Source organism: Chinchilla lanigera, unplaced genomic scaffold (assembly GCF_000276665.1).
Source record: "Chinchilla lanigera isolate Chin_1 unplaced genomic scaffold, ChiLan1.0 scaffold00018, whole genome shotgun sequence".
Taxonomy (NCBI): domain Eukaryota; kingdom Metazoa; phylum Chordata; class Mammalia; order Rodentia; family Chinchillidae; genus Chinchilla; species Chinchilla lanigera.
The window spans coordinates 27866213-27881967 of NW_004955419.1; the positions used below are offsets into that span (position 1 = coordinate 27866213).

Genomic DNA, 15755 nt, shown 5'->3' on the forward strand with positions numbered 1-15755 from the left:
ATCCGGGCCAATAGCTCCCTTCTATGGCTGTGAAATGAGGTTGAATGTGATCATGGTCCAGCAGCTGCACTGACGGTTCAGGGCAGTGCCTGCCCAGGGTATGGTGACCATACAGGCCTGGTGGGCACTGGGCTCTTCAGTCTTGAGATCCCGTGCTGCAGCATGGATCTGACTCACAGTTTTATCTCAGAGAATCTTTGTGTTTTGAATAACATGGCAGATTCCCAGATTGGAGCTGGGTTGGCCCATGGTGAACATCTGGACCTGAAGTCATCCTCCAAAAGAAACCAGGACTGTGGGATGTGCTTGTTTACACTGTCCAGCACTCCGCCCCCAACACTCCTGTCTGTAAAAGTTTCCTTCTACTCCTGATTCAGAAACATCCAGAGTACAAACAAGACCCTGTTGCTCTGCATAGCCCGGGCCATTGGTACCTGGGTGACATGGACATGCACCCTTTTCATACACATAGGTGAAGTGAAATAAAGGGACTTTACCCGGATATTATTGAGGTTAACTTCTTCAAGATCCGGGTCATTGTTCTTTATCCGCTCCAGTGTTTCTTCTACATCTGTTGAATTTGGTTCCTCATCAGGCACAGGCTTGTACTGTGTAGGTTTAATCACACCTAGGGTGATTAACAAAATACAAGAACATTTTGAAAGGAAGTGTAGGTAGAGTTTAGGTCCATGGGAAGGCTGCATATGGCAGGAGCTACCCAGGGTGCCATGCGTCAAAGGAAGCCCACCAAGGGAGCCAGGAGGTTTGGCCCTCTTTGGCAGCTGCCTTTGGCTTCCTGCAAACTTAAACTCCCTTGATTCCTTAAACTCTCTGAACCTCAAGCTTTCACCTATAAAGTAAGGATACTCATTCCACCTGTGCTCACTATTTCAGTGGGCTCTTGTGAGGATAAGGTGAATCCCCAGGTGGGAAAGAAATGCATATATCTTGTAACAGGAAGAACGGTTACTCTTTGGGCCCGCTTCTCACTGGGGCCGAAAGAGCAGCTTGGAACAATGCAGTGGCATAAAGACAATGTGATATCAGCCCAGGAAAAGACAAAGGGGGTTGTGGAACAGTAGAACAGAAGAGGAATGCAAAAAGTGATGATAAAGGAGGCAATTTAGACCAGTGGTAATAGGATATATTTGCACAGAATGCTGTGGGACAACTGTCTCTATTTAAAAAAAGAATCTACTCTCCTCGCACAGCACACCCAAACATGGGCTGCAGGTGGATTAAGAAGTGGAATATATGAAGTAAACCTCTAAAACTTTTAGAAGAAAATACAGAATTATGATACTCAGATGAAGAAAATAAGCAAAATACAAAATCCCAGAAAAATCAGAGGGAAAAATGGACATTTGATTACTTAAAATTTTAGAACTTCTGTAATGAGCCAGTGCATAGCAAGCAGAGAAAATAAGACACAGGGGGACAAGCCTGTCTTCCAAGGTACCCTTGTGAGCCAGCTGTGGGGCCTGGCAAAGGGTGGGATGCCAGGAAGCCAGGGCCTGGTACTCACTGTTGAGTCCTTCCTTGTTCACGATGGAGCTGCTGCCCAAGGCCTGGTAGTACTGCTGGTTGCTCATGAGCGTGTGCATGCCCAGAATAGCTGCGGGGACACAAGAAGGCTAATTAATGACTCTGCTCTTGAAGACAGAGGTGTCTTCTGGGGACTCACCTTCCACATCCCTAGAACTTTGCTCACAGAAATGGCAAGAAGCATTTACATGAATACTTTCAAATGTGAGATCTCCATCCATTCTGGACTTCTTTTGGTGCTGACCTCATATTCCCAGGTCCCCCTGAGATCCCACTGGCATGTTCCACCCAACGTGGCCGAACAGAAGAAAGCTTTTACAGCAGCGGCCTGATGCTATGCGCCCCCTCTTCCCTCTAGACACCCTCTCCCAAGCCATTCAGCATCCCTAGGTCTCTCACATTGCTGACCTCCCACGCCATCGCTTCTGTTCTGGTTGAAGTCCTCTCATTTCTTGGCTGAACAGATGCTTCCTGACTTACAATGGTTCTACTTACGATTTTTGACTTTATGATAAGGTGAAAGTGATATTCATTCAGTAGAAAACATACTCTGAATTTTGATCTTTTCCCAGGCTAGCTATATTCAGTAAAATACTCTTTTGAGATGCTGGACAGTGGTAGTGAGCCACAGCTCCCAGTAAACCCCACGATCATGAGCAAAGATAACAGATACTCTACAGTGTACTGTATTTCTGAGCTATGGTGTTTGAAAGGCTAGGGTATAAAATGAATATTGAATCAATATTTTCAACTTACAATGGGGTTATCAGCAAACCACTGCATCGTCAGTCAATGAGTATCCGTATTATCACAACTTTGGAGTAACTGGTGTCCTAGTTTCCATCTCTTCTTACCTTCTACCTCCCAAAATTCAGCACACAGCAACCAGAAGGACCTTTCTGGAAATGCTAATATGGCCTCATCATTCCATGCTCAGCCATTCTTTCACCTGTTCATTTACTGAGGGTCCCCAGTGTGTCCCTGGATGTGGGAGGGAAGGGGCCAGAGGAGAAGGAGAGAGACAAGACCTTTGCTTATGCAGTCTGGGGGGCGGGGGAGGAGGGCTAGGCAAGTGCCCACAGCACTAAAAACATAAGCATAGGGTACAGTGGTGTTGGAAAGGAAAGCTCAGTGTATTCTGGCTGGGAGAATACAGAAGAGATACTGTACTTTGGAGAGAAGGGTGATTAGTCAAGAGAAGTGAGCTAGGCATGGCAGGTGGGTGAAGTTGTGGGGGAAGGCCGGTCATATCAGAAGACAAGAGATGGATATGTGGTACTGATGACAGTAGTGGTCAAATACCCTCTAGTCCTGGAATTCATGCTCTGAGCAGGAAAGAAGCTTTAGATCAGTGACTCTCAATTTGATTGCACAATGAAACACTCGGGCATCTTTTGAAACTTCTTATGTGCAAAGCTGCCCTGGACGAATTAACCTAAAGTCTTTGGGGTGGGTGGGGTGGGGTGTAGGCATCTGCATTTTTTAAAGCTCCTCGGGGAGTTTCAATGGGCAGCTGAGGCTTAGAACCACTGCCTCACATGTCCTTCCTTAATCTGCACAACCACCCTCCAGATTGTACCACAAGGCAAGGTCAGATCCTACAGAGTCTCCTGTGATGAAGAAGTTTTGGTATCTTTTCCCAGGCTTAGCCTGTGAAGCCATTGAAGATGTGAGCAGGGAGTGAGGTGGTCTGAGTTCTGGCTGCGTTTGGAGAACTCACTATGGAGGGATGCAGGTTCAGGAACCATAGGGCTGTTACAGCTGTCCTGATGGGAGGAGGGTGGCTTATGATGGCCAGGTTCAAACCCCAGAGCCTGGCTTCCCCTGCTCTCCCTGTTTCAACAGCCTTGTCTCTCACCCACGTTCCTCCTTCTCTGGCTACACAAATCATCAGTGCTCAGAGATTCCCTTACCTATGCCAATGCGGTCCCTTCTGTGGGTGATTTTCCATACCCAGTTGGAATTTCAGATAGACACCTCAAAATATTAGTACAAGTATGTCCCATTCAATATTTGGGATATATTTATATCAAAAAGTTGTCATTGTTTATATAAAATTCAACCAGACATCCTGTATTTTATTTAAACAACCTAGCTTCCCCTCCTTCAAGACTTCGAGTAAACCTTCCTTCAACAGGGAGCCTTCTGAGACTTTTCCTTGTCCCTTTCCGTTTCTCCCACAGCCTGGTGTTCTTATTACAGCACAGAGCACCTGGTGTGAGAGTGATCTACATACATGTGTACTTCCTCTGCTGGGCTGTAGGCTTCCAGATGTCTGGGAAGAATATTATTTATCTCTCTTCCACCTCTTCCAGAATAAATCATGTGTTTGGTATTTGGTGACGATTTTTTTTAAGTCCCCAAGCCATCTCATTAGGTATTTCACTAGGTACCAGTTAGAGAAATAACACAAGAGCGCTCATGAAGAGCCTGAGGACCCAAGTTCTAGTCCTCACTATGTCCCAGTGTGACCTTGGGCATGTCCTCTTCTCCCTTTGGGCTTCAGCCTCCTCGACCCTACCAGGAGGTAAGATGAGAACAGTGACTCTCAATCGTGGCCATCCATGCAAACCACTCAGGGAGCCTGCTCTACCCTGGACTAACCTGGGCAGGTCTTTGAGAGACGGGTTTTTACTTCCTTGGGTGATTTTGATGATGCATGGGAGCCGAGAACTGCAAGATGAGATGATCTCAAAGTCCCTGCTGCTTCTCACATCCCAAGAGTCTTTGCTAAAATTAGGCTTGCCTGTTCATCACTACAGGGAGAGAGGCATCTGCGGCTTTTCGAGCCCTCCAGGTTTTAATTTAGGCTGTGTGGACGTGGGCAGCCAGAACAGAGACCTGAGTCAGCGGCAGGTGAGTCAGATCATCAAGTCACCTTCCGGAGCTGACACTCCCGGCTCCCACGCACAGCAATTCACAGTGCTTCTGGGTTGCTGGATTTTCAGGTGTGAAAACAGAATTTGGAAAGATTGCTGGAATTATGTGAAAGATGTAACCTCCTATGGCTGCTGGTCTCACTTTAAGTGTATCACACAACCATTTCTCATGTTTTTGTCCTCTTTGATTTTTTTACAATAAACATTTAAGGCAAGTGCCTGACTCATTTTCTAGGGAAATGGTTTATGAAAACCTTTTGGAAAGGACTCTCCTGGTTTCTAAGTTAGTATTCCATCTACAGGTCACTAGTAGTTCTATAGTTCTAACCTATCCCCTCAACTTGGGAATTCGAGGACCAATTAGAAGTGTTTTTGGAGGTGATATATGTCAACAGCAGGCCTAAGAAGAATAAAACCATTTGGCAGCTCAGAGGAAATTAGGGCTCTCCAAAGAATGAAGGAAGGAAGGAAAGGAGGGAGGAAGGAAGGAAGGAAGGAAGGAAGGAAGGAAGGAAGGAAAGGGAGAGGGAGGGAACGAGGGACGGGGCGGGGAGGGAAGGAGTGGCTGAGGTCAACTGCCATTTTTGAGCTCAGTGCCTAGTGTGTCTGAGGCTAGCATCACCTTCGGCCAGTCCTAGGCACAGCACTGTGACGGTCTCCCTCTCTTGGTTCTGTTGCTCCATGCACCAGGAGTGAGCAATGGAAGAAAACAATACAGCCAATTGCCGGCTGCTTCTTTCTTTGTAGATATTGGCAAGGCTGAATTTAGCACTGGAGAACTTGATTTTTTTTTTTAAAGTCTAGATCTTCCTCAAAACTCAAAAAGGACTATTTTTGAACTCTGAAAAAGAACACTGAGTTCTGCTTCCTTTCTCTGCCTTGGCAGAGCTCACTCCGTTTGTAATTCCACTCGGGACGCAGGGCGATAACAGAATATATCCCCAGCTTCTCCAGCTGCCGACAGCTTGGGTAGGCGCTGGGCAGGTAGCTGCAAGGTGTGTTCCCGCACCCTGGGGCAGGTGGGAGGAGCTGGCTGCAGCCCAGGACTTGGGTGCTGTGGAACTGCTTCTGGATAAGCTGTACCCTAGCAGTTGTAGAATGGGAGGACAGGTGTCAAAGGGCATGAAAATAACCAGGACTTAGGCTAGGACTGCTGAGAGTCAAAAGAGCTGGCTAGCCAACTGGCCTAGGGGATGGGTGGCCTGGGGGTGCTTCTCTGAAGGATGAGTCTTCCCATCCCACTTCCTTGTTGGACCCTGCCTCACTGGAGAGGTCCTTAAAGGCCAGCCAGGACTGCAACCAAGGGCAATGAAAATTCCAAGTACTTACAGCTGACTCTCAGCAGCCCCTGAGCTAAAGCCATGGCCACATGCCAAGACGGTCAGGTTCCCACGAACTCTGCTCAGCACCTTGTGGGGGCATTTTAATACTGAAATCTGTTTGCTTCTGGTGTGTCCTTCTTATCACTTCCTGGACCCCCAAGGACACAGACTGGATCTGAGGTATCCTAGTATACAGTAGGAATTCCATAACGTACAATGACTCAAGGAGTGAATGAATGAATGAATGCATAAATGGTGCATCTTACCTGGGTCACACTTGAGTCAGTGTGGCACATCTTCCAGTGTCCTCCTCCAGGTTTCTACTGTCACCAGACATCAAGCCTGCTACACACAGCAGCAAGACACCTCAGAAGGACCTGTCTCTTGCTCAGCCTGGAGCAGAGCCACTGTCCTGCACTGCCCCCATTCTGGACCCTTCTCCTTAGCTTTCTCTAGCTCACCTCTACTCACCCCCCTTAGGTCCCACTTCTGTATCTCTTCCCTCACCTTCCCCATCTCTTCCCCTAGTGTTCCTCTTAAACCCCATTCTCTTTCTCTCCTTTGTCATTTCACATTTGCTTAGACTGGCTCCACCTGAGGGCAGGAATCAGCAGTTTTCTTGGGATTCTTTCACCAGGACCTAGTATAGAGCCTTGCACACAGTGTATAGGAAGCCCTGGGTAAAGCCCAGACTATGTGCATGAGAGACCAGTGAAGGCCAAGTTGATGGTAACGCCCTGCCTGGGAGCTGAGCAAGTAGACTACAGGTATCTGGAGACCCCTGTCCTCCTCTCCCTGCTTCTCCTCCTCTGGTTAGCTATCCACACTCATGGCCACAGCCCCTCCTTGAGAAAGGCCCCACAGCCCCACCCCCATTCTCTGGAGGGCTTGCCACCCCCAGCCCCTTTGGCAGTCCCATCTCATGTGGAGACACTGAGGTAAACCCACACAGGGCTGCTCCCCTTACTAACATGTGAGGCCACAGGGCCTAGCATCATCTGGGCCCCTTGACAGATGACTTCGCCCTAGGACCCAGCTGATACCTTGGAAAATGGGAACAATAATGGAATTTTCCCGATAGAACTGATGTGGTCATTTAGTGCAACAGGCACTGAGAACAACTCACACGGCACCTGGGTCACGGCTGGTGCTCCGCAAATGTTCCCTGCTTCCTTCCCCAGGGGCACTGCCACCTTTCAATGACTGATATCAAAGAACAGGCATCCAGGAACAGCCTGCTAACACTGGGACAGGCTCAGCGCCCCACTCCTTCCCAGACATCAGAAGGGCACGGTATCGTGGACAGATAATAACAACCAGCTTGCCAACAAAAATGAAAAGAAATGATTTCAAAAAGCAATGCAGACAGAGCCTTAGCTCAGTGTCACAGCTCTGTTTTGGCTCAGAGGCTGGCAGGAGCCATGGTTCTGACAGTAGTCATTTGATAATCCCCCGGAGCTGCCTAATGAGGGGAGTGATGTCACGCAGGGTGATCGCAGGAGAGAGCCCAGGATAAAAACAGCTCCGCAGTGAGTCAGTGTGGAGACGTGGGGTGGCAGCCTCAGTCTTCCTTGCTGCACAAATTACCCTGAAGTCAAGGGGACCGCCATCTACGGTGGGTTTGTGGAACCAGATGAACAGAATGTCGGCTCTCGTATGACTCATGTGGCTTCTGACAAAACACATCCTTGACCGTAAAGCAACCTGGCCTCCTGAGTTTGGTGTTCAGGCCCACATGAGTGAGGTGGGCACTGCTTCTGTGCTTCACGGGAGGAACAGAGACCTTTCCTCACAGCTGCCCTTTGTCTTTCCCTACACCTCATATCTCTCGGGGCAGGGGTTGTCTGGATGTGGGCTACTCACTTGCTCTTCCTGTTCACTTCTTGGGTTCCCATTTGCTGTGGCCACCACTGTACAGGGTACTCTTGGGACATAGTTGAATCACTGCCCCTTGTTCCATGGCCCTGCTACAGATGAGTGCCATCCCCCTGTCCCAAACATCCCAACACTGGGGCCACGCTAGGCTTCCATGAGAGGCCAAGAGGTTGGTGGATGTGATGAGCAGATCGCCTGGGCTCCGGCTTCAGTGCCTCCAAGTCTCCCCACCAACCTGGAAGCCTCACTCCGCCTCCTGAGTTCTTGGATCAGGTCTGCCTATCTTGATTTGGTCTTTGGTTTCAGCCCATCAGTGGCTAACTGGCCTCATTGCTAGCTTTGCCCCTTTTCCATGACCTGCCCCCATGAAAGATTCCTATTGTAGACTGGCACTGCCCTCCAGAGCCCAAGTCCCAGTATGTGGCCTTCCCCAAGCTTGGTAATGCTAATCATGTGCACATCTCTATCCTGAACTCCAGACCTTCACGCACAACCGTCTCCACAGACCTACAATCAAACTCTGGGGCAGGGAGTCTTACGGCAGCAAGTGGCTCTGTGGGAGGGTGGTCTTGGATGCTTGTATCTTTATTTTCCTCAGTTTGGATTAATTTTCCTCATAATGGATTTTTACCTCAGCATTGTTGGTCTCTTGTTAGAAACAGGATATACATATTCTATGGACCAAACAAGCTTCCCTACAGATGTGGGTCAAACCTCTGCAAGACAAGGGGAAGCTGCTGGAGCGCCTCTTACCTGCGATGTCACAGAGTTCTGCATCTGAGGCATTTGCCAAGGCCTCCTCCAGCTCCGGCTCTAGTGTGACAGTTTCCAGCACAGGATCCATTGGCTTCTGCTTAGGGACCCAGATTTTTCCTGTAAGCACATGGGGCCTATCAGGGAAACGTTTCCCTACGATGGGAAACCTCTGGCGGTGGACCACAGCCTCTGTGGTCTGTCCTCCCTGTGGACAGTCCCTCTGGGGACCAACTTTCCCACAGAATGGGAATTAGGGATCTAACTTAGCACCCCTTCTTAAGAAGGATTTTATAACCTGGCCTAAATATATTACTATCTACTGAAAACAATGGCCAACCACTAGGTAGGGAAAAATACAAAGGAAAATATAATAGAATGCCAGGCGGGGCCTGGGATACCTTAGCCAATGGTTCTAATATGGGAGAAAAACTTGTAAACATTTCTAAATAAAATAAATAAAACACACTCAGATTATTAAAAGACAAAAAAGGAACAAAAATGTTTTCTTGCCTCATGGGACATTCTATTTTTAAAGTGTCAGGCTCATAACAGACTGAGGGAGTAAATTGGCAGGCAAGAGGATGGTCACCGTGTGTCCACCAGGAGGGACTGTTCAAGAAGTTATGCTGTAGCCCCCACTTCCCCATGGGATTCCAGCAGTTATTACGCAGGATGATGGAGGGTGCTACTTCTTAGGAAGGAAAATGCCCAAGATCAATGTTGTGTGAAAAAGCAAGTTTACAAAACTTCATGAACAATTTCATTCGTTTATGAGAAACTGAATGTATGCTGTGGTTTGTCCACTGTTCCCTAGAGCTTAAGTGTTAGAAACTGAATTCTAAATTCATGTGTCAATGGTATGTATGTGGGGATGGGGCCTTGGGGAGGTAATTGGGACTGAATAAAGTCATTAGGGTGGGGTCTAGCATTGGTGACTTTATAAGAAGAGGAAGAGACATGTACTGAGTGCTTCTTTTGTGCCAGGCCCTAAGATCAGGGACGAGACAGGATACTCACGTTACTGCTGCTATTCAGCATTGCACTGTGAGTTCTAGTCAAAGTGAACAGACAAGGAAAAGGAATAGACGGAAAAGAAGTATAATTATTTCTGTTTGCAAATGACATGCTCTTATATGGACAAAACTGAATTTCCACATAGAAAAAAAATCTGTTAGAACTAATAAATGCAGCAATTTTGTAGGGTTTAAGATCAACACACAAAAATAAACCATGTCTCTGTGTACCAGCGATGAACAATCTGAAAAGGAAATCAGGAAAACATTGCATTTACAATAGTATCCAAAGTAATCAAAGACTTGAGAATAAATTTGAAAGATTTGTACACTGAAAACTATGAAACTTGGCTGAAAAAAATTGACGATGATCTAAAGAAATGCAAAACAAAGAATTCATAAATTAATATTATTAAAATGACAATACTATCCAGAGCAACCTACAAACTCAGTGTAATCCTTCTCTAAATCCCAACTGACATTTTTTGCAGAAAAAGAAAAGCCCATCCTTGAATTTAATATGCAGTAGCAAGAGGCCACAAATAGACAAAAAATCTTTAACAAAATTAGAAGACTCATACTTATTGAGTTTAAAATTTAACTTAGTGGTGTGGTACTGGCATAAGAACAGACATATAGGCAGTGGAATAGGATTGAAAGCCCAGAAACAAAGCTAAACATCAATGGCATACTGATTTCAACGACTGCCAAGTTCATTCGATGACAAAGAATGATCTCTTCAATAACTGCTAGCACAACTGGATATTCACATACAAAAGAATGACTTTTCACTTTTCCATAAAACCTGGGTAAGTTCCAATTCCAGGACACTGGGTGGCTCAAACCTTTTCTCACAATGTCCCCTTCTGTATGTCTTTTTATTTTATTATTTATTCAGCAGCCACTCGGTGCAGGGCACTGTGCTAATGCAACACGGATAGAGGTGACAGACACAGACGTAGAACCTGGCTTGCCCTGCTTACATTCTTGGAGGTGGGGAGATGGAAGGGACTGGAAAGAGACAAGTAATTACAGCATTCATCAGTTAAAATGAATACTTTCACTTAACATATATTTATTAAGTGCCTTCTATGTATGAGGGCATAGAAAGTGGGCAGATATAATGCTAAACAAGGTATATACAGTTCTTACAGTCATGGAGTTTGTGTTCCAAGGAAGTAACCCACAGATGCATTAAACATTTACTTACTTTACCTCATTTATTCATCAACAACTGTCTGCTTGGCCCTACTGCATACCAGGCCCTGTGCTGGCTAGGTGCTCAGGATACCATGTGATCAAAAATAGTCCAAGTCCCTGCCCTCAGGAAGCTTATGAGCTAGTGAGAAAGAAAGCTAATAAATAAAGAGATAGCTAATAAATAAAGAGATACAGATAATATGTGAATATGGAGGACACACGCAGGCTCCCCGGGTGGAAAATAACCAAGAAAGAGCTGCAGGGGAACTGTGCATGCTTGCAGACTAGACAGGGAGGCGTCCCTAAGAGAGAAGGCAGCACAGCTGAGACCTAAAGAATAATAACAGCTAGTGCTTACACAGCTTTCACTGCACCACAGATACGCTGCTAAGAGGTTTATATATATATCCTCATGCACTTAATTCTCATAACAACCTCTGGAGGTTGGTAATATTATTTCTAACACCCTCATTTTATGGAGGAGGAAATGGAGGTGATTTTCTTGAGCTCACACAGCTAGCAAGTAGTGGAGCCTGGACTACAATCACAGGCCTAGCTCCAGGTTGTGTTTCCATGATACTGCTGAAGAGGAGGAAGACATAGCCACAAGGACATCATGGAGCTGGCAGCAGGGCCAGTGTTCCAGACCTAGGGGTATGTGCAAATGTCTTAAGGTGGAAAAGCACTTGGAAAGTTTGAGGAACAGAACTCAAACTTGTGTTCTCTCCTACTTGCTGCCCTTGTGCCTGTGGGCAAGAATGACACGAGAGAAGGGTAGAATGGCTTGGAGGGCACTGGCGGCCTGAAAGGGCGAACAGTAGGGCAGTATCTCTCTGCTCCCCTGGGCACTGCAGGACAGCTTGTCTTAGGCTGGAGCAGAGTCTTGCAGGGATGTTGCAACTGTCAGAAAGAAACTTTGGAGAAAGAGCAGAGAGAGAGTAGGAAAAGTTAGGGTGATGCCTCTTGCTTCTCATTTGCATAAGATCGTCCTTGTTGGGGCCTTGTATCCTGATATCATTATCTATAGATCCTTCTTTCACTGGCAAAAGTGTTAAGGTTTGAATGAAAAATAATCAGGGCAACCCAGTCAAAGGAGATTCAAGGAAAGATCTTGCTGTTCTGGATGGATCTTTCCTTAGTCTATTCCCAAACTTAAACTACTGCATGCATCACTACTTTTGGGGTTGGGATTTTGTTTCTTGGCCAGACAGGGATGAAGACAAGGAGCTCCCCCACACACTTGGCCCCACTCAGGGACTGGCACACAGGTGGCCCTCAGCCATGCCTGGAGAATGACATGTTCACAAGAGCAACATCATTCAGTACCTCGTTTCTCCCCTGTGTAGGGGACCAGGTCTTCTCGGTCCTTAAACTCCTTTGCTTGCTTTTCCAAGTGATCCAAGAGCTCCTCCCTTTTAAAGGGGCCTGTGGGCGCCTTGGTGGTCTGATCCTTCTGCCTCAGGCCTGCAGGCAGCAGTGCATTCTACGATGGACGTTGTTGGGGGCAGGAGGAAGAGGAGGAGGAGAGAGAGAGAAAGAGAGAGAAAGAGAGAGAGAGAGTGGTCAGCTGAAGAAGGCTTGCAATTCAGAAACTCATCATTGACTAGCAGGGACCTCAGAGCTATGGAATCCATCCAAGTCCCTCCTATTACATGCAAAGAATCGAAAAGTCCAAAATGGACAGGGGCTGTCCCAAGGTCACAGAGCAGACAAGGAGCAGGTGTTCTTGCCTCTAATGTTTTAAAGGCAAGGGATCAAGGGAGGCTGGCAGAGGCAGAGCACGGAGGGCACTTGAAACAACTGCTGAGAGGTAGACGCGATTAAGCTGGTGTTCAGAGGCCCAAAGATATTTATAGCAGTTGTGTATCAAGAGGTTGGAGAAAGAAGCTAAAGGGAGCTGAGGCAGGGCCTTGGATGGAGAATCACCACATGAAGAGGCAGAAGCCCCCTCCCCAAATCAGGAGAAAGGCCCACCACAACCGCCAGGTGGGCAAGGCGCTCTGGCAGCAGCCCCTATGGCTGCCTTCTAGCCTGCGATGTGTCTGTTCTCAGGGCACTCTGGCTGTTAAATATTTTGAACGTTGCCCCTGGAGATGGGTCTCTCAAGAAAGATAGCATCCACCAATTGTTGCGATCTCTTCTTCAAACATGGGCAGGCTACTAGGTGTGGGTTTGCTACTAACACAATTTCCTAGTGAGGGTGGTTTTCAGTCACCCAATGAACTTCCCTCTAACTCAGCTCCCAGAACCTTCAAGAGCCAAAGCTATGAGGATGTTTAGAGATCGTCTAATGTATACATCTTCCCTTCGAAGAGAAACTGAGGCTCAGAGCAAGAAAAGACTCGCCCGAGGAATTTCAGAGAAAAAAACCAGGGTCCCTCCTCAGATTTGGGGAAGAGGGAATCTTCGTCTCTACTCTTTGTGCTCCTCCTGTCCCAGGCACTTGGAGAACTACAGCAGCAGCATACCGGCAGGTACACAACTTCTTGCTGTACCCTCAAATTGGCTAAATGGGAGAGTCATTCTATCTCAAATCTTGATAGCACCAAAATGCCTATGTTCCATCATTCCCACTCTCCCCAAACCCTCTTCTACAGACCCCTTGGAGAGGGAAAAGAGGCATATGGAGACGGCTGTGTGCCTGGCGCCCTGAGGCATGAAGCCAGGGAGGGAGACAGGACTAGTCAGTGAGTGTGGGATTCTTGTGAGATGTTTTCCCATTGTCTAACCCTACACTGCTACTTAAGGAACAGTAGTGGCTGCAAATGGGGAAAGTGGGGCATGACCCACCTTGGGGAGGGCTGTTGGTGACCAGGGCCCACAAAGTGCAAGGTCAAGGTAAGGGGCTTGAGGTCTGGTGCTGGAATATGCGAAGTGTGATTAGGGCCCCAGTCAGGACAGACATTTGAGAACTGGAGCATTCAATGAGAAGATAGGAGAAAATCAAGTCTTGACTGATTCGGGGTTGAGTACAAGGAATGCAAGTGAAGCCTGGCACACGCCAACTTTCCTTAAGCTGTTGTCCACCATGACAGGTAGACCAGGACGGTGATGCTCCTGGATGAGTCACGCTTCTGTGGACAAAGTTAGACGACGCTGGCTGTATGTGTTCTTCCTTCTCTGCCATTGCAGAGCACTTGGTACGGCACAAGTAAATGAAAGCTTACCTCACTGCCCTGCAAATGCGTGGACGTGATTACAGGACCCACAGTGAATACTCCAGCCTCTCTGTGACATGACTGCACGTCACAGCTGACCCTGCATTAGCCTAAGCCTCAACATGGAGTAATAATGATACAGCTATCTGATCTTGGACAAGTCCCCTAATATGGTGCGGTAGGTTCCATGGCGGTAAAATGTGAATGAAGATAGTCACTTTCTTATAGACTTTTGAGGAAATTAAGTTAGAGAACTCAGGAAGAGGGCTCAGCCCCGTGCCTGCTGTAGTGAACACCAAGAATAATGACTCCTCATTACTGCTGTTACATAACCAGATAAAACGCACTTAAACAAGAGACTGGCTGCCCAGAGACGTAGGTAATAGGGAATACATTATCCAAATATATTTTAAAATTTACAAAACCCAAATGCACAAATACACAATGAATTAAATCCTGAAAACAAGTGCTTCTGTTTTCTCAAGGGGCCCCTCAAGGGAATGCCCAAGATTTTTGTCACCATAGAGGGTTTTGATGGCACTAAGGGGCTGGGGCACATTCTGGCCCCTAAAAGGCTCAGTACTGTGATGAAAGAAATCCGTGGCATTGCTTCTGGAATCTAGCTGGTAGAGGCGATTGATTTAGATAAAGCTGGACTTCCCAGCTTCAGCACAAGTGGCGTCTTGTGCTGGACATGTCCTTGTGGGGGCTGTGCTGAGCACTGTAGGATATTAGCAGCCTCTCTGGTCTCTACCTCATAGATTCTAGTAGCACCATCTCCCCAGTTGTGGCAACCAAAAATGTCCCTAAATGCTGCCAAATGTCCTCTGAGGAGGAAGGTCACCCCTGACTGTGAACTAACGCATTGAACAAAAGCCACGTAAGTATAATAGGGAACTAAAGAAGTGTCTAATGTATTTAAAAAATGTTACTTACATAACATTTAAGATACACCTTTTATTTACAATTTGTTGAAACAAGTTAATCTTTGATAATACAAAAATATGAAAACTTTTTTTTTTCTACAAGGAATCAAATTCAGGACCTCACACTTGCCAGGCAGCGCTGTGCCACTGAGCTATACCCTGGGCCTGAAAAGTGTTTTTTGACAACTTGTAGTTCAGCAGCTTTTAAAAGTAAATATTGAGCATGTCAGGCTCATTAGGAGCCAGAGATTATTTTCTTTCCATTAAATGGTATATTAATGAAATCTTACATCATTCTCAATTAAAATCAAAGAATTTGCCTATTTTAAAAATTTCTTATTCCTACTGTAACTTGTTTTCAAAAACAGCATGTGATCTCACAAATATATAAATTTTAGCTCAAAATGGATCAAAGACCTAAACATAACAGCTACAAGTATGAAATTCTTAGAAGAAAGCACGTGCATAAATCATAGTGACTCTGCAGAATAAAGTGGTTTCTTAGATATAACACAAAAACAATAAGCAACAAAAGAAAAAATAGATGCATTGGACTTCATCATAATTAAAAACATCTGTGCTTCAAAGGACACTAGTGAAGAGACAGATTGGAAGAAAACATAGTATTTTAAATGGTACAGATAAGAGTGTAGTATCCAGAATACATAAATATCACTTATGACTCCATAAGGTAAATAACCCCATTTGAAAATGGGCAAAGGATCTGAACAGATATTTCTCCAAAGAACAAATAAAAATGTCCCATAAGCACAAGAAAAACTACTCAGCATTGCTAACTATAAGGGAAGTGCAAGTGGAACCCAAAGTGAGAGATGCCTCCCAGCCACTAGGAGGCCATCATAAAAAGCATAGATATTGCCTAGGGTGGGCAAGAATGTGGAGGAACTGGGACTTTCATACACTGCTGAGAAGGATGTAAAATGATACGGACCCTTTGGGGGATAGAGTCCATCAGGTTCTTAAAAAGCTCAACATAGATTTCCCGCATGACTTGGAAATTGCTCTTGCAGGTAAAGCAAAATTAAAAACATATATTCCCATGCCTGGGATTACAGGCATG

At 46.2% G+C, this 15755-nt stretch overlaps 1 protein-coding gene across 1 annotated transcript in view; it reads right to left on the reverse strand.

The window, feature by feature from the left end:
- Positions 1 to 15755, reverse strand: part of Tmod1 (tropomodulin 1) — a 74117-nt gene that overhangs the window by 24789 nt on the left and 33573 nt on the right. Inside the window, exons 3-6 of the mRNA XM_005382850.2 lie at positions 11917 to 12073; positions 8375 to 8494; positions 1526 to 1615; positions 498 to 628 (exon numbers count right to left, since the gene is read on the reverse strand). Coding sequence (XP_005382907.1) covers positions 498 to 628; positions 1526 to 1615; positions 8375 to 8494; positions 11917 to 12073 — 498 coding nt within the window. The remainder of the gene's footprint in view (positions 1 to 497; positions 629 to 1525; positions 1616 to 8374; positions 8495 to 11916; positions 12074 to 15755) is intronic.